The 25,032-nt window shown below is 35.4% G+C and overlaps 1 protein-coding gene across 7 annotated transcripts in view; it reads right to left on the reverse strand.

Moving 5' to 3' along the window:
* The window catches only part of LOC136027478 (uncharacterized), a 37,424-nt gene extending 13,465 nt beyond the window's left edge, over positions 1–23,959 (reverse strand). The window contains exons 1-2 of one of the 7 annotated variants that reach the window (XM_065704781.1): positions 23,726–23,959; positions 53–917 (exon numbers count right to left, since the gene is read on the reverse strand). In XM_065704781.1, the coding sequence (XP_065560853.1) occupies positions 53–899 (847 nt within the window). In that variant the 5' untranslated portion in view covers positions 900–917; positions 23,726–23,959. Of the gene's footprint in view, positions 1–52; positions 918–5,143; positions 5,171–6,622; positions 6,743–13,589; positions 13,787–13,855; positions 13,968–23,718 lie in introns of those variants that run through there. The other 6 variants (XM_065704784.1, XM_065704783.1, XM_065704785.1 and 3 more) reach the window with 6 other exon arrangements.
* Positions 23,960–25,032: the final 1,073 nt, after the last annotated feature.

Raw genomic sequence — 25,032 nt, forward strand, 5'->3', positions numbered from 1 at the left:
ATTTTTCTAAGTTCCCCCACCCGCTGTAGAGCCTTTGATTAAACCCATTTACCAACAAAGGAATGGAGCAGCTTACTTCTGGGCTTGAGCTCCGTAGTTCCATTAATTGACTCAGCAAAAACGTTATCTGGTAATTCAATACGTGAAACCGTTGGTGAGCCATTAGCAGACGCATATCCGCTACTTCTTCTTGAGCGACTAAGTGGTGATTCATTCCGTTTGGGTCTTTGTCGCACCTCCAACAAATCATCAGTCTGCGTTTCAACTTCACTAGTCTGCTTCTCCCGCTTCTTATTGCATAAAGAGTCAACAGTTGATACATAAACAGGGATATGTTTAACGGCAGTAAATTCTAAAGAGGTAGAATGCTCACTTGTAGGCCTGGGTACGATTGCTTTTCTATTGCGTGTAAAAACACAAGTGTTATCTGATACAAATAAAACTTGTCCACTTTGTGCAAAAGATGAATCACTGCCTAATTTTAATTCCATACTTGAAACATAGACACCGTTCCTCTTACTAGAGTTAGGGCGCTGATCACAGAAATTTTCGCCTGCGTCCTCCTCAGGAAAAAGAAAGTTTCGGTCATCCGTCGGAGAAGTTGGATAGCTTTTACAACTCTTCAAACTGCTTTTAAGTACAGGAGATCCCGGCTTTTCAGGCAGAGAAACTTGCCTCAGATGTCCAATTTTCTTCTTTTCTACTCTATCACTAAAAGTCACTTGTTTCTCATTTTTATGGGGTTTTCCTGTATCTTGTTTGCGTTCAGATTTAGGAGACAGTTTGTTTTTGGCTTCTTTTTTGGGCGAAATTCGTTCGGCTTTTGATATTCTCGGCCGCATTGCTGGTGATGCCAGAGGAGTCCGAACTTTTGTAGGAGTGCTTTCAGACGCCCCCATCTCACAGGATGTCGAAAACTGCCAATAAAACAATAATTAGTTAAATCTAATCATACGGATCACAATTACTTAGATCAACAACAAGTAATTAATTATACTAAAATATAACTAATAAAATATATCCTGGAAACGACTCACGACGATTCACCTTACCAATCGTATTCCAGTAGGGATCAAACAAGGTCGGTTATTAGTCCAATTTTATGTAACAGTGCTATCCGCTGCATATATGCCCCCTTTCCTGATTGAACAGTTCATTGATATCAGTCATAGAACTTGTTTTGTTGGTTAAAGATTTTGATTCACTTCAAACTGTTGTAAATATTCTCCCATCTAATCTTTCCGAAATAGGTCTCTCCTCAGAGGCTTCAAAAGACCGAATTTATGATATTTCTCCTAAATTATGGGGCAAGTAAGTCCCTTTCAGTCGGGTCATCCTTAATCACATGTAAGGATACGCTAAAATATCTGAGACTCCCAATTAGTGAGTTTATTAAGAATACGAAAACTCTCAAGCTATTAAGGAGGAACTTCGAAATACTCATGGTATGCTTGCCAAAATAAAAGGGCAGTTTGATTAGGCTAAGAAGGCTTGCGCACCATATATTTTTCATTACGCTTGTTTAGAAGTTTTTAACAAGACTGAACGCGTTTATCGTTCGGAGACAGTTATTTAGGTATTATAATTTTTTCTTGGCCTTACCCTTAGGTTTAGGAGTACTTATATCGCTAAAAAAGACAGGGTCTTTGATATTACAGTGATACTACTCTTGTTAAGATTCCAAAAGCACAGAGAAGATAATTACGTAAACCACATTGGCCTGCCATCACAAAAAAAAAATATATAAAAAAGAGAAGAAAAGCGAAAATGGGATTTTATGAGGCCAAAGAAAATAATTGAAGGAACAAAACGGCTATTTCAAGAAGACAACTGCTTCCTTTCTGCTGCAATATCAGAGAAATCCCCCCTCCCCCAAAAAAGAAATCTATTTCCCATATTCTGAGCGAAAATTAGAACGGTTTAGAACAGAAGAAAAGACAACAGAATAAACACAATGACAAAAAAAAATTACGTGGATATCAAAATGAAACAAAACCCAAAATGAAGGAACTAAAAAGATATCAACGCGGAACAAAATAAGAAGCAAAAACAAAACATTAAAAAATTCAAAGCAAAAAAGGTCGGCCACTCAACAAAATCTAATGTGACAAACGAAGTTCTCACTTAAAATCTAGACAAGCGACTAAGATTATTTCAAGCGGAATAGAATAACAAAGCAACTCAACAGAATTACAACTTAACAATGGTGTTTTTCTTCTTTTTTTTATTTACTCCTCTGTGCATTTTAAATATTTATAAAGAAGGTAAAAATGCATTATTATTATTATAAGTCAAACAAATTTCAAAATGGAAACTAAGTAATCATATAAAGATTGAGCCCCGGCTCAAGTAACCGAAGGTTTAAAAATTCGTTTCGAAAAAAGATCATCTAGTGAAGCAAAATTGCCATTTGAAGCTATTGAAGCAATGGTAAGAATGATTTCGATAAATGTAATATTTAATTTAAGTTAATTAATAAAAGTCTAATGAGTAAATAAATTCATAGGAAGTAAGTCCGGGAGCACAGACATGTCTTAGTTTTTCAGGGATAATTGTAGTGGTCTTAGAATGTTAAGCTGAATTTACTGAGAATCAGATACATGGGGTTGAGTTGCATGGGAGTTAAGCTAAATGTGTGTTGAGTTGAACGTTGGTTCATATGATTTGGTTAATTTCAGGGTTTTAGTTGAATGGGTGGGTTGCATGTGGCTGAATGTGGACTTAGTTAAATGGGACTGAGTTGAATGGGAGGTGGGGTAGCATAGGGGTTGAATTAAATGGGATTAAGTTAAACTTGGGTTGGGTTGAGTTGCACAGGGGTCAAATTAAATGAGGGTCAAATTGCATGAGGTTCGGCTGCATGGGGCTTATCTGAATGGGGTAGAGTTATAAAGGAGCCGTATCTTAGTTGCAGACGATATAACCAAAAGTGCGAGGTATAAGCATCTGTAGAACTGATTGACAGAGACAAGAGTTTCTCAGATGGACTTTGCATTCAGTCACAGAAAACACAGACAAGACCCCAGGTAGAAATATAGTAAGTTTTTAGGGGACTTCAGATATGGAGAGTCGTACAAAGGTGTCAAATTTGATTTACGGAAAGGAAACTGTAATGACAATAGAACAATAATCTAGTTATAACCAATACCCTATTTGGTCATAAAAATGGCCCGAAAGTCAACATGGCACTAAGATGATGGTAGATGGCTAACCTGAATAATCATGTACTATACTGTAAAACAACTGTAATTCTAATGCTGTAAATCCATACGTACTGTAAATCCAAGATTGAAAGTGTTGGTAGAGGACACTAGGGTAAGTGCCGTTATTGATGTTAAAGGTAAAGCTTCCCATCTAGCGACACCTCAGCTTAATTTAAATCTGAAATCTAGATAAAGTAGCTGTCTCCCGGGTATTTGTGACGTTGATAGATTCAACGATGAGACTTTGAGAGGAACTTTCCAAGAAGAGTAGGATATGAAACTGAAGAGTTTGGAATATGATAATGTACAATATGGATGGACTAATTTTTAGAACTAATTTACGCGGTGGCAGAATATGTCTTAGGGGAACATTGCAAAAGCAGCCAGGAATGTAAGCGAAAAATTTTTAAGCTTGGTGAAAGAGAGATGGGGCTTGTGCGAGAAGCTTCCAAGTCTCAGATCTAAATAGAATAAAGAGATGGCGAGGAGAGTAGAGAGGACAATAAAGCGTGAAATCAGGAAATGTGAAATGGACACTATGGATGAAAATTACCGAGAATCTTGAAGATGCCTATATCGGTTGCAGCTAAAGATAGGAACGGTGCCTCAATCGATGATGATGCAAAATGTCAAGAAGAAACGACTACAATCTGAGAATGTGTAATTCCATGAAAAAGTTGTGCAGGAAATTATATAGTAAAGTGAGAAATTTTTGACAATTTGGAAGTGAAAGAAGATTAATTTTGGATGCAGTGAAGCTGGGATAAGTGAAATAACGAAGGCACAGGGTCTTTTCCTAGTGTTGACAAAGGTTTAAAGAAATAGAAAGATAAGTCTCCAAACTATGAATACTGGAAGCCCCAATAATGACTGTGGTCAAGCAGGGTCCGGAACCATAGACTCTTGGCTGTTTAGTTTGTTTTTTTTTTTAGAGAAATTGTCTAATGGTAGTTGTAGGTACTCGTTTAACTAGCCGTAAAGCTAACAATAAACTGTACTGAAAATGTGGCTCGATCTCACTTTCTCAGGCTATAAGGTTATAATAAAAGAAAGATTAAGATGGTTATGTTCTATTTTAGTGGAGGATGATTGAATGCCAGATTGTTTTTTGGCCATCCATCTAGGATCAAACGGAAAGGCCCATAAGGAGTAGGAAGAGGCCATAAGAAACTTTTTTTTTAATTCCAGTTATGGAAACTTGTCTACTTGGAAGCTGGGATTAGTTATGGAAAGTTATGGAAACTGGAATTAACTTGTCTACTTCGAGGCAATAACACTGTAAACTAGAACAACAACTCTTGTCTTGGACACCAAAAATAAATTCTAATAATTTGAATTTTGAACAAAGTTATAGACAAAGAGCTTTCGGGAGGTCAACCTTTTAACCAAAGCAAGGAAAAGGAGATTTAATGGCCTAAATTCAATTTTTGACGTTACTTGATTTAAGGGACTTCCAAGAGCTTTTCGGCAGCCCTGCCAATAGTACCTTTTTTCATTATAAATTTCTTAGAATTAAAAAAAAAAAAAAAGCCTATCCCTTACTGTATTTAAGCTTCTTTCAAAGTCCAGATGCCCATTAAATGATTTAATGATTTAAGCTTCTTTCAAAGTCCAGATGCCCATTAAATGACGCTCTTCACATTTACATATCTTTTGTTGGTCATTTATTGGAATGTGATTTCCCTCATAGGTATTATTCCCTAGTTTAGGGAAATACAAACACAATCAAAACAATTCAAAATATGGTTCTTATGACCATTTACAAAGCAAAAAGGTCTTATGCTTTTCTTTTAAAACAGACAAGACATAAACACCACGAACGTTACACAGGTCTTTGCTGTCTATGAATGGCATTAAGAAATTCTAAGATCAAAGAACTATTTCCCGTCCAAACGCAATAAGGAGCGGTTTTTCAAAGAGAAATGCCAAGAAGTCCTTACTTCCACCTCCATTCTAAGAAATCAAATTTTCAGCTAATCTTCTGTTTTTAATATTAACTTTTAACTCCACTTTCATTGACTCTATTCTACCTCCATTTTAAATCATTTACAAGTGTCGTATATTTTCAAATTTATCGATTTGTGTCTGATTTTATCGATAATTTTTATCAATTTTATCGACTTTGTGAGGATCTATGGACTTTCTTTTATCTTGTAATAGTATTAATCCTGGTATACTGAGAAAATCTTAACTTTAACTTCAAATGTTTGAAGTTAAAGTTAACTGAATGCTTTAACAATAAAATTTGCTAATGTTTTTATACATGTTTTATACAGGCGAAATATCCACGTCGTTTGTTTATCTTTTCCTTCTACTGGCCGTAATCCTATTTGTTTCCTTCATCTTGAGATTTTTCTCTCTCTTTGTATAAGTCCTTCGCAAAGCCAGCCTCATCCCTCATCTTATCCAAACCCTAATGTCTAGGAACATTATTCTAAAACATATTAAAATGAAATAATAACTCCTACAAAAACTGCCTCGTTAAAAGAACTGAGAGCTGTTACCTGAAACAAACTGTGCTAACAGAAAGGCAAAAGTTACAGGTGAAAAAGAGAGACGCCTGCTCCCCAAAGTCCATGCTTTTCTTTTCAAAGTCCAAGCTTTGCTTTTAGTCCAAGCTTTCTAAGTGAATTGCTTTTGTGTTCCAATTTGTTTCCTGTAGCTACATTCAAAATGTCATTCAACGAAATGCGATTTTTAACTCCGCCAATTTTTATCTAAGTCTTGCCAAGACAAATTCCCTGATAACTTTATGGCATGTTAAATCATCAGGTTAGAATTTAAAGTGCCTACTATACACATCAAAATTTCTAGAAAACATTTCAGAATTTTTGGCAATAGTGTTGCAAATGTATATGTTTTTGTTTTTTAATCAAAAAACTGCTGGGATTACCCAGCCAAAGAACAGCCTTTCAAGATCTTTTAAACCCAGCAGACTTAATCATGATAATTTGTGTTTTTCTACTTTCTTTACTTCAGTCTTTGAATTTTGCTCCTTAATTTTTCTATATTTAACAATAAAAGTTTGAATCTCATGCAAAAAAAATATTTTGCATTCAGTTATGAATCTAACAAAGGCATAAGCAAGAGACACGAGGAAATTCACATCATAAGAAATAAAAAATGAAGATTATCACATCCAGGAGAATTTAAAGGAAAGGATAATTTAGCATAAGAAATATAAAAAACGTCCATATTTGACATAAAAAATAGTTAGTCTTAAGCATTTAGCCCCCTCCCCTACATAAGCATATAGAATCCTCCTTATGGTTTAGTTGCAAATACAAAGTAGAGACAATAGGGAAAATCTTTTCAAGACAGTGGAGATTATTTTTGTGGATATTTCGGCCCTATGTCCAAGGGCCGTCTTCAGCACAATACAAGAATAAGAGAGAAAATATATATATAAATGAACTTACATCAAATTGTGAGCATTAAAACTAAATAATTAAAAAAACACTTTAAAACTTTTTTTTAAAAATAGCCCTAGCATCCTTACTTCAACGAAGTTCAACCAGGACTGGCGAAAAGAATGAAATGAGAATATAAGCTCATTCAAACTAAAGAGAACAAAATGATTAGATGCAATTTCTTAAAGCTAATCTTGCTTGTTTAGCAGTCTGTCTCAAAGGCCTTTTCGTAGTTGGTTCAGTATTATTATAAATCGGTTTAGTAAAATATTTTGTTAGATCATTTTTAATTAAATTTGAGTATAAAGAATTTAGTGAGTATTCCCCTATGTCCCTGTTCAAAGAAATATTATTATTTACTTTGAGATTAATTTCGATTGATTCTCGAACCACCTGTTTTATTCCCAAATCACTACTGATGAGTGAAGAGTTTTCAAAAAGTATCATGTGGGACGGATTATTAAATATATGCCAACCTAAAGCAGAATCAAAGGAGTTGTTGGAACTATTTGAAATTAAGGCCTTGTCTATGTCATTTTTATGCTGTTGTAACCGTTTGTCTAGATTCTGATGGGTCCTGCCGACATAGTAATTTCCACAATGACAAGGTATTTGATAGACCCCTCTTTGGCGAGTAACTGGGGTCTTATCTTTACCCGAATTTAAGAAATTGATGATTTTAAAATTATTAGTAAAAACTAAGTACAGATTATTTTTTGTGCAAATATTTTTTAATTTTGTTGTGATCTTTGGGATATACGGAAGATAGACAATATTTGAGGGTTTATCAGTAGCCTCACATTGTGAAGTATCTTCTTCGATTTTACAAGAATGTCTTTTTATTCTACGGTTAATTATTTTATTGACAAAAGGAATCGGGTATCCATTACCAAAAAGAATATCTCTGGTATAGTTTATTTCTGCATTTATATATGAATCGGAGCAAATATTCAGGGCACGATCAATGAGGGAAGTTACAACTGCTCTTTTAACTTGTGGGGGGGGTGATTTGAATTCAAGTGAAGATATCTATTGTTTTGTGTTGGCTTTCGATTTATAGTAAAATCCAGTTTATCAGCATTACGAATAATTAATACATCTAAAAACAGTAGTTTATTTTCAATTTCAACTTCTAAGGTGAACTGCAAATTTCGGTCATAAGTGTTAAGATGATCTAAGAAGCCCCGAAGTTCAGCTTCCCCATAATTCCAAAGTGAAATTACGTCATCCATATAACGACCCCAATAGACATGTTTAAAAAAATAAGAACTCAATGCCCAATTCTCAAGATTCTCGACGTAAATATTTGCTAGTAGCCCGGATAAGCTTTAAAGCTAATTAAGATTAGCTTTAAGAAATTGCATCTAATCATTTTGTTCTCTTTAGTATGAATGAGCTTATATTCTCATTTCATTCTTTTCGCCAGTCCTGGTTGAACTTCGTTGAAGTAAGGATGCTAGGGCTATTTTTAAAAAAAAAGTTTTAAAAAGTGTTTTTTTAATTATTTAGTTTTAATGCTCACAATTTGATATAAGTTCATTTATACATATATTTTCCCTCTTATTCTTTTATTGTGCAGAAGACGGCCCTTGGAAATAGGGCCAAAATATCCACAGAAATAATCTCCACTGTCTTGAAAAGATTTTCCCTATTGTCTCAACTTTGTATTTGTTGTTATGGAAAAGTAGTGTGGTCTTCGTCGCTATTTTCGTCTAGCTTATGGGGAGCAGTTGAACTATGATATCTTTTATTTCATTAGTCTAAGTAAAAAACATGCTAATATTATCAATCAACAAAAATTTTTAGAATCCTGTAGAAATGAAAACCTTATTCCCAAGTCTTTAAGATATAAATTACATCTAAATACCTGGAAAGAAGCGCAATTTGCCCATACACTACAGTTAAAAACCTTAGTCCATATTATTAAGGACAAAAAACAGAAACGACATATTATTTCTTTAGAGAGAAAATCGTTGGAAACCTTTTTGCTGGAAAACCTGTCCACCGTTGATTTTGCTCAAGTTGTTCGATTAGAAAGGAATTTGTTTAGCCACGATTTTCGCTTGTCCAAGGAACGCCTCTATAAAAAATTGGAAGGCTTACGAAATGAATCTTCGACGAGAAACCGTATTTATTCTCCAAGATTCACTCCTGGACCCGTTATCGTTAACCTCTCTTCTAAAACATTGGAACCCCAGGAAATCGAAACACTAGAAAAAGGTCCAAAATTTTCTTTTCTACCGAAACAGGTTCCTGTGGCAGATATAGTTTCCTCTCTAGACTCCGCTTTGCATAAACACTATCCTTCTGTCTCTAACCCGCATCAAGTTAGATCTGGTCTTATAAATATTCTCTATAACAGCCAAAAAAAGTTTAAGCCTCCTACCAATTCCACACCGGAAAATTTGCATGACATAAAAATACTATCTAATCTCCGAAAAGATCCTTCTAATATAATAACTAAAGCAGAAAAAAGCAATTCACTTGTTGTCATGAATACGAAAGACTATGACAACAAAATTCTTTCGCATTTAAATGACACAATTACATATAAAACAATAACTCATGATCCTACTGATCAGTTCGCGAATAATATTATAAATGAATTAAAGCAGCTAAAACAAAATGGTAAAATCACCCCACAACTATACAACAAATTTTTCCCCGTGGTAGTTTCTGTCCTAAACTCTACGGTTTACCAAAAATACATAAACAGGGTATTCCCTTAAGACCTATCGTAGCTTGTACTAAAGCCCCCGCTGCCAATATTGGAAAATGGCTTTGCACAGTTTTCAAACCTTTATTGTATTCTCAAAATTCCTATATTCGTAACTCGGCAGATTTGGTTAAAAAACTTAGCAACACAAGTATTTCAGAAAACACAATAGTTAGTAGTTTTGACATTGTTTCCATGTATACAAATATAGATGTAACTATTTCAGAGGAATTATTAAAATATAAAGTAGAAGAAAATTACCACTTGATCGAGACTTCAGCGACAGGAATTGATTGTGAAGTTTTAATGACTCTTGTTAAAATTTGTAATAAGTTTTGTATGTATTTTCAATTTCGCGATTCTTTTTATCAGCAAAAAAATGGGTTACCCATGGGGGCACCTTTATCCGGGCTACTAGCAAATATTTACGTCGAGAATCTTGAGAATTGGGCATTGAATTATTATTTTTTTAAACACGTCTATTGGGGTCGTTATATGGATGACGTAATTTCACTTTGGAATTATGGGGAAGCTGAACTTTGGGGCTTCTTAGATCATCTTAACACTTATGACCGAAATTTGCAGTTTACCCTAGAAGTTGAAATTGAAAATAAAGTACCGTTTTTAGATGTATTAATTATTCGTAATGCTGATAAACTGGATTTTACTATGTATCAAAAGCCAACACAAAACAATAGATATCTTCACTTTAATTCAAATCACCCCCCACAAGTTAAAAGAGCAGTTGTAACTTCCCTCATTGATCGTGCCCTGAATATTTGCTCCGATTCATATATAAATGCAGAAATAAACTTTATCAGAGATATTCTTTTTGGTAATGGATACCCCATTCCTTTTGTCAATAAAATAATTAACCGTAGAATAAAAAGACATTCTTGTAAAATCGAAGAAGATACTTCACAATATGAGGCTACTGATAAGCTCTCAAATATTGTCTATCTTCCGTATATTCCAAAGATCAGAACAAAATTAAAAAATATTTGCACAAAAAATAATCTGTACGTAGTTTTTACTAATAATTTTAAAATCATCAATTTCTTAAATTCGGGTAAAGATAAGACCCCAGTTACTCGCCAAAGAGGGGTCTATCAAATACCTTGTGATTGTGGAAATTACTATGTCGGCAGGACCCATCAGAATCTAGACAAACGGTTGCAACAGCATAAAAATGACATAGACAAGGCCTTAATTTCAAACAGTTCCAACAACTCCTTTGATTCTGCTTTAGGTTGGCATATATTTAATAAGCCGTCCCACATGATACTTTTTGAAAACTCTTCACTCATCAGTAATGATTTGGGAATAAAACAGGTGGTTCGAGAATCAATCGAAATTAATCTCAAAATAAATAGTAATATTTCTTTGAACAGGGACTTAGGGGAATACGCACTAAATTCTTTATACTCAAATTTAATTAAAAATGATCTAACAAAATATTTTACTAAACCGATTTATAATAATACTGAACCAACTACGAAAAGGCCTTTGAGACAGGCTGCTAAACAAGCAAGATTAGCTTTAAGAAATGGCATCTGATCACTTTGTTCTCTTTAGTTTGAATGAGCTTATATTCTCATTTCATTCTTTTCGCCAGTCCTGGTTGAACTTCGTTGAAGTAAGGATGCTAGGGCTATTTTCAAAAAAAATTTAAAAAGTGTTTTTTTAATTATTTAGTTTTAATGCTCACAATTTGACGTAAGTTCATTTATATATATATTTTCTCTCTTATTCTTGTATTGTGCTGAAGACGGCCCTTGGACATAGGGCCGAAATATCCACAGAAATAATCTCCACTGTCTTGAAAAGATTTTCCCTATTGTCTCTACTTTGTATTTGTTGTTATGGAAAGGCAGTGTGGTCTTCGTCGCTATTTTTATGGTTTAGTTCTGGTTGCTTAAGGTACAAACACCTCAAAAACAACTAAGTGCCATATTTTTTGGGTACAATGAGACAAGAAATTGAAATTACATAAGAAACATAAGAAAACATCCATAACTGAGACCAAAACAGTTTATCATGAGTATCTACCACTCCTTCCCCTAGAAAAATAAATGGAATCCTCTTTATGGTTCAGTTCTGGGTGCTTAAACGTCCGTATAAACACCTCAAAACTACTTAAGTGCCATACTACTACTACTACTACTACTAACTCACTGCAGCACCAAGCCGCCTGAGGCCAACACAGCTACGCACGCTCCTCCTCCAACCTAATCTATTTAAAGCCTCCCTCTTTACACCCTCCCAGGAAGTTCCCATTTCCTTTAAATCCTTATTTATGACATCCTCCCAACGCAGACAAGGACGACCTGCTTTCCGTGTAGCCCCAGACGGTTGGCCAAAAAGGACAATCTTCGGTAATCTGTCATCCTTCATCCGTAGAACGTGGCCTAGCCATCTCAACCTTTCTTTCATTATAGCCCCAGAAAGCGGGATTGAACCACACTTTTCGTACAACCTACTGTTTGAAATACGGTCAGTCAGCCGGGTACCCAGAACAATCCGTAGGCAATTTCTCTGGAAAACATCTAGTAAATTTTCATCTGCTTTTCGGAGTGTCCATGCTTCAGAGCCATATTTGACCACTGTCATCACTGTAGCTTCCAATATTCTAATCTTGGTTTGTAGGCTTATCTTTCTATTCTTCCAAACTTTTTTTAACTGTGAAAAAACACCCTGAGCTTTAGCTATTCTACTTTTAACATCTTCACTGCTCCCACCATCTTTACTAATAATACTACCAAGGTAACTGAAGCTCCCAACCTGATCAATCTTTTCGTTACCTAAGGTCACCTGTTCATCTTCACTTATTCCTAACCTTAGTGACTTAGTCTTCTTAACATTAATTTTCAAGCCTATTTTAGCACCCTGAACTCGTAAAACCTCTAAAAATTCATTCATTTTGCTCACACTTTCATCTAATATGCTTAAATCATCAGCATAATCTAAGTCCAGGAGCGTTCTTCCTCCCCATTTGATTCCATGGTCTCCAATTGCCTTTCCTGTGCTCCTTAAGACGAAGTCCATCAAAATGATCCATATAAAGGGGGATAGAACACAACCCTGCTTAACTCCTGATTTAATACAAAACCAGTTGCTAACGTCATTTCCTACCTTAACCGCAGCAGTATTATTCTCGTACATAGCGCAAATCACTTTAATGTATTTTTCTGGTATACCATATAACGATAAGACCTTTGTTAACGCTGTTCTATCAACAGAATCGAAAGCTTGCTCATAATCGATAAAACTAAGGACCAAAGGTGTTTGACAACGAAGGGACTTCTCAATTATTAACCTAAGAGTGAAAACATGGTCGACACATCCTCTACCTTTTCTAAAACCGCATTGTTCTTCCCTTAAAACTTTGTCTACCGCATGTCTCAGTCTAAAAAGTATCATATTACTCAGTAATTTGCTACCTACAGAGACCAGACTAATGCCTCGATAATTCCGACATTCACTCTTGTCACCTTTCTTATACAGTGGTTTAATTAAGGTTAAATAAGACAATTTGAAAAGTGGAGTTCAGTGGAGTCAATAGGGGAATAAAAAAGGAGCCAATTTCTGGGCAAATCAAAGAAACTTGAGCCATCTGAAACTTTTCATCAATCCATTGTGTAGTACCATAAAATACTGGCACTTGTGTATTTTACCAAACACACTCAAGAAGTGAAGTAAGATTAATCATAATGAAATGTACCAAAACATGATGAAAATATAATACTTTAGTTAATATAACCATATAATTTGGGCTATATATTTGCACATTAGGAGGAGGGAAGCAACCTGACCTTACCCTCCCCCCTAATGTATAAATATATAACCCAAGTTGTACAAGTCCAATGCATTCTATCAGGCGTCATTTGTCTTTGTGGCTATGAAACCGGTTTTCTGATATCTTAAATTCAGCAAACTTCTCGACTGTATTCGGTATAATACAGAAGTATCAAAATACTTCACAAAATTCTTTTTTGCCTTCCCAAAAGTTCCTCATTAAAAAAAAAGTATGCAGGATAATGGAAGATAGTTGATTTAGCATTTGAAATGTATGCACACAATACATGTACATACACCTATCTATTAAGAGGTAGAGGGGCCAGATCCAAAGAGACTTGTAAGCCTATCCAACTTTTCTCCAAAATCTTATTATTTCACAGCATTGCCTTATAATTTCTATACAATTTCCTTATTAATTGCGTTTTTTTATAGCTCATGCAACACAATAAAATATCCGCTTACCTTGCCGCAGTCATTCCTACATGAGTGCCAATACTGGTGGGAACTAGGGTTTAAAAGCACATGTATCTACATATTTTTGACTGATTAATCAAATCCACCTCTTTCAAAAGAGTACCTATGCATCGTGCAGATGTGCAAGGCATGGATTCAAAGAGGCAAAGGGACTTAAAAATTATTACAGAAATGGAGCTTTGACAAAGGAAATATCTGGTTTGGACAAAGAGCTCTATGTACCCACATTTTCTCAACTAAGTTCAAATTCTTACTTTTTCCTATATCCACATAGGTAAACAAGCACTGATACAGACTGATACAGGCCAGTTTACAAATAGTTACTGACTTCTGGAGCTAAGGAATTCCAAAATATAATCGAACTGGAAACAAATATCACCTGCGTCGACAAAGAATGTTTGAAAAGAAACGATGACGTTGAAAATTGGTAACTTAAATAGGACATAAATAAAAAATATTAGAAAAATTGATTTAAGATTGAGAGTGGGAGGCTGAAGATCGAGTTTTTGTTATATAACCACTTGGGCGAGTATGAAGTACTGGAATTTATGAGTTAATAAATCTAACGCCATGTGATAGAAGACATGTTGGCAGATTCTGCTGTTCTTCTTAAATATTCATGAAGAAAAAGAATAAAATTACACAACTTACAGCTTTGCCGAACATAAGTTACTTGACTCAACGCTCCTGTCCCATGATATGTGGCGTAGAGAGCGTAGCAGCTTTGCTCCTCCGGGTTGACCACTCTGCAGCAATGAGGAGGGGCTCGCCAGCGGCAATTTCGGTCATATTGAAAAACTTTCGTAAAATGTCCTTCTACCTGGTCCAACATCTAACCCTAGGGCGCGACCAGCCATAGAATGTGGGGTCAAAGTCATATTGCATTCTAGCTAGAGTTTGACTCTTTCTCTCAATTCTACTTTTATTAAACAGTAAAAAACTTTAGCGTAAAGAGCGGGGTGTTGAGAAGGGAACAGCCCCTTTCATACACGGAGTAATTTCTGTTCGTTTTAAGTTTCAATGTCGCTCCTTACTTTCAGTTAAAAAACTAGTTTTTTTTATTTAATTTCTGAACGTTTTTGAATTAACGCATGTTTGATTTTGGCTATCCGCACATAAATTATTAAAATGAAATTTGCATATTAATTCTTTTTTTGGCTAAATGGCTTTCTCTTGATCAGACGATTTTGGGAAATAAGGGGTGGGGAAGGAGGCCTAGTTGCCCTCCCATTTTTTGGTTACTTAAAAAGGCAACTAGAACTTTTGATTTTTAACGAGCGTTTTTATTAGTAGAAAATAAAAAAGGTAAAAGGTAAAGGATACAGCATTAGACTTTACAGTCCGTACCGGCGGTGCTGATCTCCGTTTCTTGGCCCTTCAGCCAGGAAGTGCAAGGGGGGGTTGGGGGCCAGCCATCCTGCGCTTTCGCACACCCTTCCTGTTTACCTTCCCCAGATTTCTCCAGGTACCCTTTTAGAGCTGGGTCAACTCTGGCTAAGCTTACTGAGTCACGCCACTGACCCCCGTCCCAAACTGAAGAATTGGGTACACTGGGTTTCGAACCCGCGTCCTCTCAGACAAGGGATCCCAAATCCAGCGCACCAACCCACTCGGCCAGGACGAGTGGGACGTATAGTAGAAAATATAAGTAACTTGAGAATTAACTTACGTAACAAACTTCTTTATTCTTATATTTTTACTATGTATATGAGGGGGTTTGTCCCCTCGTTAATACCTCGCTCTTTACACTAAAGCTTAAGTTTTGTCCCAATTCTTTAAGAATGACCCCTGAATCAGAAAGGCCGTAGAATAAATAGTTGAAATTACTAAAAATGCTTTAGCATAAAGAGCGAGGTATTTAGGAGGAGAAGAACCCCTCATATGCGTAATAATCTCTGTTCGTTTTAAGTTTTAATGCTACTCCTTACTTTCAATTGAAAAAACTTTTTAAATGTTTATTTTTTCATTTTTTTTTTTAGTAACGCTAGAAAATTCTACGCCCTGTTCATCGAATTTCTCTTCCCCCATGACATATTCCTCCAAGGAAAGATCCTCCCACATAGCTTCCTCCCCTCAACCCCCCCCCCAAAAAAAAAAACAAAAAAATCACCCTGATAACGTCTGTACACTTCCCAATAACCATTACTGTAAGTAAACATTGGTCAATGTTCTAACATGCAGCCCATCCCCAGGGGACTGTGGAGGAGTAAGTCATCCTCAAAGACATAGTTTTATGGTTTTCGACTATGCTGAACAAAATAGCTATCTCAAAATTTTGATCGGTTGACTTTGGGGAAAAATGAGCGTGGGAGGGGGCTTAGGTGCCCTCCAATTATTTGGTCACTTAAATAGGGCACTAGAACTTTTCATTTCCGTTAAAATGAGCCCTCTTGCGACATTCTAGGACCACTTGGTCGATACGATGACCCCTGGGGGAAAAATGTCTTCTGGCTAAACATACGAAATTCCACATTTTCAAACAGTTCGTGGTAACTCGAAAATCAAAACAAATCAAAACATCACAAAATCGAAAATCAGATTTGGACAATCCAATTAAGCATAAAGATGCAATTACCAAAATCTGCGGTCTTGAAGCTATTCATAGTGTAAAGGACTCATGCAATAAACTTTTTGTTTGGATTGACAATACTGCAACAAAAGATTTTTGTGACGCTACTTCTAGCGTGCTAACTAACTGTGACACTAGACTTTTTTGGAATTGTGAAAGGCGTAGATAAAGCATGAGCAGCAGATCTGTTTATTAGTTGCACTGGCTTTAAAGAGGATTGGCAACTTGACCTCAGTGAAAGTGTCTTTCCAAGACACTATTGCGTTCTCTAATGCTCGCTGGTTGGGCTTAAAAATGGGATAAGAAATATTCCAAGTTTTTGAACATATTTGGACTCCTCGTTGCTGCCAGAAGTGTAAATCATCGCATCACCTAACAGCAAAATGTGACCAAGCTATAAAATGTTCTAGATGTCCTGGTTCTCATTTGTCTACAAAAGACATTCCCTGCCAAGGCATCCCAAAGTTTGCTAACTGCGGGGATGCTCATTTTGCTTTCAGTCTGGTGTCATGTCATTCAGGATGTTCTCAAAAAGAGCCAAAAGGCAAAGAAATGACTGCCAATATCGAATTAACTATACGTTCATTCAACATTAATGGCATAAAGGACAAAGATCATTCAACTAGCCAAAAATTAAAAGATTTCTATGTCTTGTTCTTCCAAGAGCATCTTCTACCACAAGTCAGTATCAATTCGCTCTGTAGATGTGACGATCATACTGTTTATACAACAAACGCTCATAAAACCAAAGGAAGACCCTCGGGTCGACTTGCTTGCCTAGTTAAACAATCCTTGCCCCTCACTCCTGTATTGTACCACATGGCTGATATTTTTTTGGCTATTAGAATTAGTAATTTTGCATTGGCGATTGTTTACCTTCCTCATAACTTGGATTCACTGTCTTCTCTGACGAAATTTGCAACTGTGTGCTCCTCCATCAGCAGTCTGATGAAAAATATTGAAAGTCATGGATACAACTGGGTTCCAATGGGTGACTTCAACTGTGATTTATGCAACAAATCAAGCCACATTGAACTTATTTTAGAGGCTTTACCTGCTAGTTTCCGTATTGTTCCAAAAGACACATGTACATTCATAACAGTGGAACTCTGCACATCATTGCCCTTTGTTTATGCTCTGCTACAGTGTCTTCTTTGGATGTACATGTGGACGAAAATGAGCGTGATTATGACCATCTCCCAACATCCTTAAGCGTCTCCAATTCTTTTTTACAATTCCGGTTGCCTGTAACTGACAGCAAGCTTGATAAGAAGTGGTGTTATAAAAGTGAATGGAGGAAAATTGAACTTCCATTATACATTTCTACCCTTGCTGCTCTCCTCTCAAATATTCAAATCCTGCTCAGCTTGCTGTGCACTAGTGTTTACTTACCAAATGGTTGCTCCCTGTTAAACACATATTACCTTCAAATTGTTGCTTGTTTGATACAAGCAGAAGCTGCTGCCGTCCCTTGTGTCCGAATTCGTTTAAAAATTCGTAGTTACATTTGGAAAGATATCCCCGAAGTAAAAGGTATTAAAAATAGAGGGAAGTCCTGGCTTCATATCTAAATCATCTATGGTCGCCCAAATGTAGGCCATGTTTTTGATATTAAAAAGAAGATCAAAGAAGAATTCAAGCGGTATCTGCATAGTGTATGGTATAATAGCTCTGAATTTCCCAAAACTGCTTCCCAATGGAGAAAACTGATCAATTCCCCTAAGCTGGAACCCTCTGCTTCTAGTGGTTTAATTCCTGTGGCTTCTTGAATTCAGCACTATTCTAGTATATTCATTGTCGTTAATTATGCTGTGTATTCCCAGTCTCCTGTGAACAAGTGCTTAAAATTGTAAAACAACTTAAATCAAAATCTGTTGATAATGATGGTGTTGCTGTCTCCCACCTTTGAACAGTCATGAAATTGAGTGTTCCACCTGCAGCTGCTTTTCCAAATGGTACTTGGCATTCTCTCTAGAGCCTGACTCCTTTCTAAGCGGTACAGTAGCCTTGGTGCTAAAGCGTGGAAAGGATCCTTTAAGCTGTGATTCCTATACACCCATAACAGTGGGCTGTAATGTTAGCAAAGTTTTTGGCTAAGTTTTGTTACCTTTTGCAACAGAAATTATGGATAACAGTCACAGTCAGTTTGGATCCAGGTGGCATATTGGTTGCCAGCATGCCCACCATGTTTTAGCTTCTGTCCTTTTAAAGGCTTAAGCCAGTGGCTCTGTGACCCATTTTCGTGCCCTGGATCTGTATAAAGCTTTTGACAGTGTTTCTCAGGCTCATGCTATGTTTTCCCTAGTCAGTTCTGGAGTCAACGTTTCTGTTGTTTGGGTTCTTCAGTTTTGGTATAGTAATTTCCATGTTCAGTTAAAGTTTCAATCTAATTTTTGTGGGAATATTGCAATCTGTTCAGGAGTGCATCAAGGTGATATTCTTTCACTGTATCTTTTCAGTATTTGTATCCACAGTGTGCTATCCAAAATTATGCCCTCCCTTTTTTGTGATTGGGTAAATGTTTCTTACATTGCATATGCAGAAGACATACTTCTTTTAATTCATTCTAGATCTAGCCTCTTGAATTCCATGTCATCTATTTCAAAACTTCCAAAGTTCTGGTCTGTCATTGAATATTGATAGGTGTGAGCACCTAGTCTTTAATGCAAAGTCTACGCCCATTTGTCTTCTGTATTCTAACTTCCCCATCTGTTGTATCTCTGAATCGCTGTGGTTAGGCATTCATATTGGTTTGAATCTATTAACTTTTGGGGCCAATATTGTACAAGATGTTAAAGAAAAACTTCAAGTGGGTTATGGTAAAATAGTGGCTAATTATGGTCATTATTCTCGAAAAGTGCTTGCATTGCTACATACTAGCTCTTGTGACCATTCAATACTTTCCCTGTCTGGTATTTCACCTATCCTGAATATAAAAAAATCTGGCTGAATTGTGTATATTATATTTCTGCTATTGTAAGTTTCTGCTTTATTTACCCTGGTCTTAGAATTCAGCATTTCCAGGCTTCTGACATTATTACTTCTTTGAGGAAGTTTGACTCAAAATTGGAAACAGATTACTCTGCTTGTCTTGTATTTTAGTGGGTTAAAAATAAATTATTATTATACCTAAAAAGTGATGTTTTAATTTTACCAGATGTCTTTGAAAATCATTAGAAATGTAGGCCAAATAATTGTAAACTAGCTTAGCTGCACTTCTTTTCAGCACCAGAACAAACATGTGAAGCTTTTCTCAAACACCTTAAAGCTGAAATTCCCTTATTTTCTGATGAAGATATGTATACATTCATAGAAAGAGGAATGAAAGGTGGTGTATCTCAATGTATGAAAAGATATGATAAAGCTAATAATAAATATATGAAAACCTTTGATAAAACAAAACCTTCAACTTATTTAATGTATTTAGATTCTAATAACTTATACAGTTGAGCAATATTTCAAAATTTGCCTGTAAAAGACTTGACATTTATTAATATATCCAACTATTTAAAAGAAAATGATACCTCAGACCATTACCAACAGTTAAGATATTATGTTCAATCAGAAATGAATAAGGATAATGTAGCGGCAATTTATGAAGTTGATTTAGAATATCCAAGTGAGTTACATAGTTTACAAAAAGATTTACCACTAGCTCCAGAACATTTTCAATATAAACTAAGTACAACTTTAGCCTACATAATAAAATAAATTACATTGTACATTATAAGAATTTAGAATTTTATTTAAAGCATGGCTTAATATTGAAAAAAGTACATAGAATACTAGCATTTACTGAGTCACCCTATTTAAAAGAACATATCTAGCATATGGAAACACTTGAAGTATTTCCTTCTCAGAAGGTAACACAATAAAATCCTGAAAGCATCTTCAAAAATTCTAGAATACTTCCTTATATCATTCTGAAAAGCACTTTGCTTTACTTACCCTCCCCCCCCCCCCGACAAATATGCAAAAGTATGGTCTAAATTATATATTTTGCATGCATTATTTTCATATTTCACTCTTTTCTTCAAGTAGATTTAACAGCAAAGAAACATCATTGAAAAAATAAAGAAATGGAAAAATGTATGGAGAATATATATTTTGGGCTAGAAGAGTAGAGTGGAGTGAAGTTCTTTTAGGAATGATATAAGCAAGTATTCTGGAATTTTATAAGTTATTCTCAGAATTTTGTTGTTTCCTTCTGAGAAGTTGAGATTGTATACTAATACCAAAAAAAACTGCCAAATCTTGGATAGGGATCTTAAAGTTAGAACTAAGTATCTAAATCATACACAGACTATATCATGGATTAATTCAATCCTAAGCAACTGTTGTGAAGCAGAATTAATTACAGTGCTCCCCATCCCAACTCAAATTACAAAAAGCCAAATCAAAGTGAAAAAGTGGATCAAAGTGGGTAGCCCCCCACCATATTGCTCAGGGTAGCTACCCTGGTCACCCCCCCCCCCCCTCCCCCCTTTTTAACTGCTCTGTAAACAGGCTAAGATCCAAGTTTAGGTACAGCCAGCCAATCATAACTAGCCTAGGTATTATTTTAGTGGTTAGCCTCTCCAGAAGAAAACTCTATAGAATTCTGAAAACTTCTTTAGAGAATTCTAAAATACTTACTTATATCATTCCTAAGAGCACATCACTTTGCCTTATCAAAATCTCACACCCTAATATGGGTACATGCAGACCAATAACATAACCTATACTTGAAGAATTTTTTTATTGGGTCATCATTTCTTCAAACTAATTTATCAGAAAACAAGCAATGCTAACAGCAACAACCAATGGGAAATTATAGTGTATACATAATTTTCACTATATATTTGCACATATGCTTTTAGGAATGATAAATGCTTCATAATTTTTTTAAGTAGCTTTTAGAACTTCATAGTGTTTCCTTCTGGAGGGGCCAATAACTAAATCTATACCCTAGCCATCAGCTAATCTTAACTACCTACCTCATTTTGAAAAATAGGAACATACTGTCCATGTTTATGAAAGACAAATTTTAATCAAAATGATTATCTAAGATTTGGCAATGTCTAAAAAATAAAAACATCATGTTATGCATAAAAAAAAAAATTGGCTACCTGGGTGTTGTGTAAACAGCTGCTTTTAAATGCTTAAACAGTTCTACTTCCCATAAGAAACACAATAAATTTCTGGAAACTACTTCAAAACATTCAAAAATACTTACTTATTTATTAGTTAATTAATTACTTATTAATTATTTCTAAATGCATTTTAGGTACTATTGCACAATTGAAGCCATTAAGAAGGAAGCATGTTAACAAAATAATTCTGACTTCATAATATGCAGAAAAATTGTAGCTTACATGTTTTGAGGGCAATTTTACTATACCTTACCCCTCCCCCCATAATATGCAAATATTTAGCTGAAGCCAAATATTCTCTATGCATCGCTATTGACTCAATTTAATACCCCTAAATTGAATCAATACTGACAAAATCAAGAAACAGAAAAAAAAAACACAAGGCAAATATATTATTCACCTATATATTTATATATTAGGGGGAGAGGTTGGGGATAAAATATACTGGAAGTGCCCTGAAAATGTGTTAACTATTATTTTTCTGCATATTATGAAGTAAGAATTGTTTTGTTAACATGTTTCCTTCTCAATGACCCTAATTGTGCATTAATACTAAAAATTTATTTAACCTTACCCTCTACCTACAGTACACTTTAATATTTTATTATTTTAAAATATTGATACAAACAGATTATAATAATAACCAATTTACCAGAGCTCCAAAAGGTATTACCATAATAAGCAATGATGGTAAACTTTTAGTAGTCTACTATCTATAAGGAAACTATAAAATTCTGAAAGGTAATATAAACATTCTAAAATACTTATTAATATCATTCCTTGAGGTGCACCAATAAAATTTATAATCCCCTACCTAGTGGTAAAATTTATACCCAAATACCATAATGTTTATTGGTGCATCTTAAAGAATAGTATTAAAAAGTATCTAAAAAATGCTTTGAAGTAGCCTAGTTTGCAGAATTTTTTTTTTTTTTCCTTCTGAAAAATGGGAATGCAGGGTAAAATTATAGTTAAGTGACTTCTTGCTATCTTGGAAAAAGGTTAGGTAAGGAAAATGAAACTTTTGGGGATGGGTCTACAGGCTAAAGTATATCCCAGGAAGATATTTTAAAGTAGCCACCTCTACTCCTTCTCCCTCTAGAGGGTCCTGAAATTTGCCTACTTGACAGGTCTATACCTATTGAAATTTTGACAAAACAAAATTTTTCTTTATTTTCAGTTACCAGTTGCTTTTTCTCTGCCTTTATTTCTGAAAATGTAATTCCTGTTATTTGAGTAGAATTCAGAGCCATATCAATGATTTTTTTCAAAATTTAGGAAATGTATTTGTATATCTTTAAAACCTTATAAATTAGGATTGAGCAAAGTTATGAAGCTGAAAACAATTTTGTTGTACTTTATTTAAGCAGAAGATCTATTTTGCAAGGTTTCTCTTTTATAACACACATATTTTTATAAGGTCATCAAAGATAAGGGCCCTCTAGAGGGAGAAGGAGTGGAGGTGGGTACTTTAAAATACCTTCCCAGGAAATACTTTAACCTGTATACCAATCCCCAAAAGTTTCATTTTCCTAACCTAAACCCTTTCCCAGATACCAAGAAGTCACTTAACTAGAATTAGTAAAATTCTAGTTAATTGACTTCTTGCTATCTCAGAAAGGGTTTAGGTTAGGAAAATGAAACTTTAAGGGATGAATCTACAGACTAAAGTATGTCCCAGGAAGGTATTTTGAAGCAACTACCTCCACTCCTTCTCCCTCTAGAGGGCCCTTAACTTTGATGACCTTTAAAAATATGTGTGTTACAAAAGTAAAACCTTGCAAAATAGATCTTCTGCTTAATTGAAGTACAACAAAATTGTTTTCAGCTTCATAACTTTGCTCAATCCTAATTTATAAGGTTTTAAAGATATGCAAATACATTTCCTAAATTTAAAAAAAAACCATTGATATGGCTCAAAATTCTACTCAAATAACAGGAATTGCATTTTCAGAACTAAAGGGAAAGAAAAAGCAACTAGTAACTGAAAATTTAGGTAAAATGTTGTTTTATCAAAATTTCAGTAGGTGTAAACCTGTCATGTTGGCAAATTTCTGGGCCTCTAGAGAGAGTAGGAGTGGAGGTGGGTACTTTATAATACCTTCCAAGGACATAGCCTACTTTAGCCTGTAGACCTATCCCTGAAAGTTTCATTTCCCTAGCCTAAACCTTTTCCGAGATAGCAAGAAGTCAATTAACTAGAATTTTACACTAGAATCTTACCGAATACAGTATTAATACCATGTTTACTTATGGAGAGTAAAACTAGGCTACTAAGTACTTTTCTTAGGCTATTTTTGATGCTACATTTGGAATCCCAAGATCAACAGGCTAGTTTGGAATTAGGCTATAATATCCTGTTATATCAATATTTTAGAAATAGCCTATGAAAAAAACATTATTACAAACTACTAACAGCTTACCAGAGCACCAAGCCACCTGAAGGCCAACACAGCTACGCAAGGCTAGTTCTTAAAACATGAGACAAAGTTTTATCTTATGAGTAATCTGAAGGAAACATGGAAAGTGAAAGTCCAGACTGATAGATGCAAAAAAAAAGCTCAATTTAGTTTGAGAATGATGAATTTTCGCCTCAACTTCCTGGAATAGGAACAGTTATTTTTGAATTTCAGCGGCAGAGTTGCCGCTGCTTTCACTTCCTTAAATGCTACAACTGCAAAAATTCGCATGCTACACAGCGATTTTCAGTCCTACAGTCGAAAATTTTTGGCGCGTGTCACGGCTTGCACCGCAACACGCGCATGTTTTCTCTAAGCGTACTTAATTTACTTTAAAGTCAATTTTTAATCTTTTTTTTAATGTAAAGAAATAGAAATGTATCCTGAGCTGATCAGAGCGCTGAATGGGAATTGTAGGCGAGCACATGCATATCCCGGATCTAAATATATTTTGATTATACTAACTACTACTACTATTAATAACTCACTGCAGCACCAAGCCGCCTGAGGCCAACACAGCTACGCACGCTCCTCCTCCAGCCTAATCTATTTAAAGCCTCCCTCTTTACACCCTCCCAGGAAGTTCCCATTTCCTTTAAATCTTTATTTATGACATCCTCCCAACCCAGACAAGGACGACCTGCTTTCCGTGTAGCCCCAGACGGTTGGCCAAAAAGGACAATCTTCGGTAATCTGTCATCCTTCATCCGTAGAACGTAGCCTAGCCATCTCAACCTTTCTTTCATGGACCACACTTTTCGTACAACCTACTGTTTGAAATACGGTCAGTCAGCCGGGTTCCCAGAACAATCCGTAGGCAATTTCTCTGGAAAACATCTAGTAAATTTCCATCTGCTTTTCGGAGTGCCCATGCTTCAGAGCCATATTTGACCATTGTCATCACTGTAGCTTCCAATATTCTAATCTTGGTTTGTAGACTTATCTTTCTATTCTTCAAAACTTTTTTTAACTGTGAAAAAACACCCTGGGCCTTAGCTATTCTACTTTTATCATCTTCACTGCTCCCACCATCTTTACTAATAATATTACCAAGGTAACTGAAGCTCCCAACCTGATCAATCTTTTCGTTACCTAATGTCACCTGTTCATCTTCACTTATTCCTAGCCTTAGTGACTTAGTCTTCTTAACATTAATTTTCAAGCCTATTTTAGCACCATGAACTCGTAAAACCTCTAAAAATTCGTTCATTTTGCTCACACTTTCATCTAATATGCTTAAATCATCAGTATAATCTAAGTCCAGGAGCGTT

The sequence above is a fragment of the Artemia franciscana genome, chromosome 5 (genome assembly GCF_032884065.1).
Source record: "Artemia franciscana chromosome 5, ASM3288406v1, whole genome shotgun sequence".
Classification (NCBI taxonomy): domain Eukaryota; kingdom Metazoa; phylum Arthropoda; class Branchiopoda; order Anostraca; family Artemiidae; genus Artemia; species Artemia franciscana.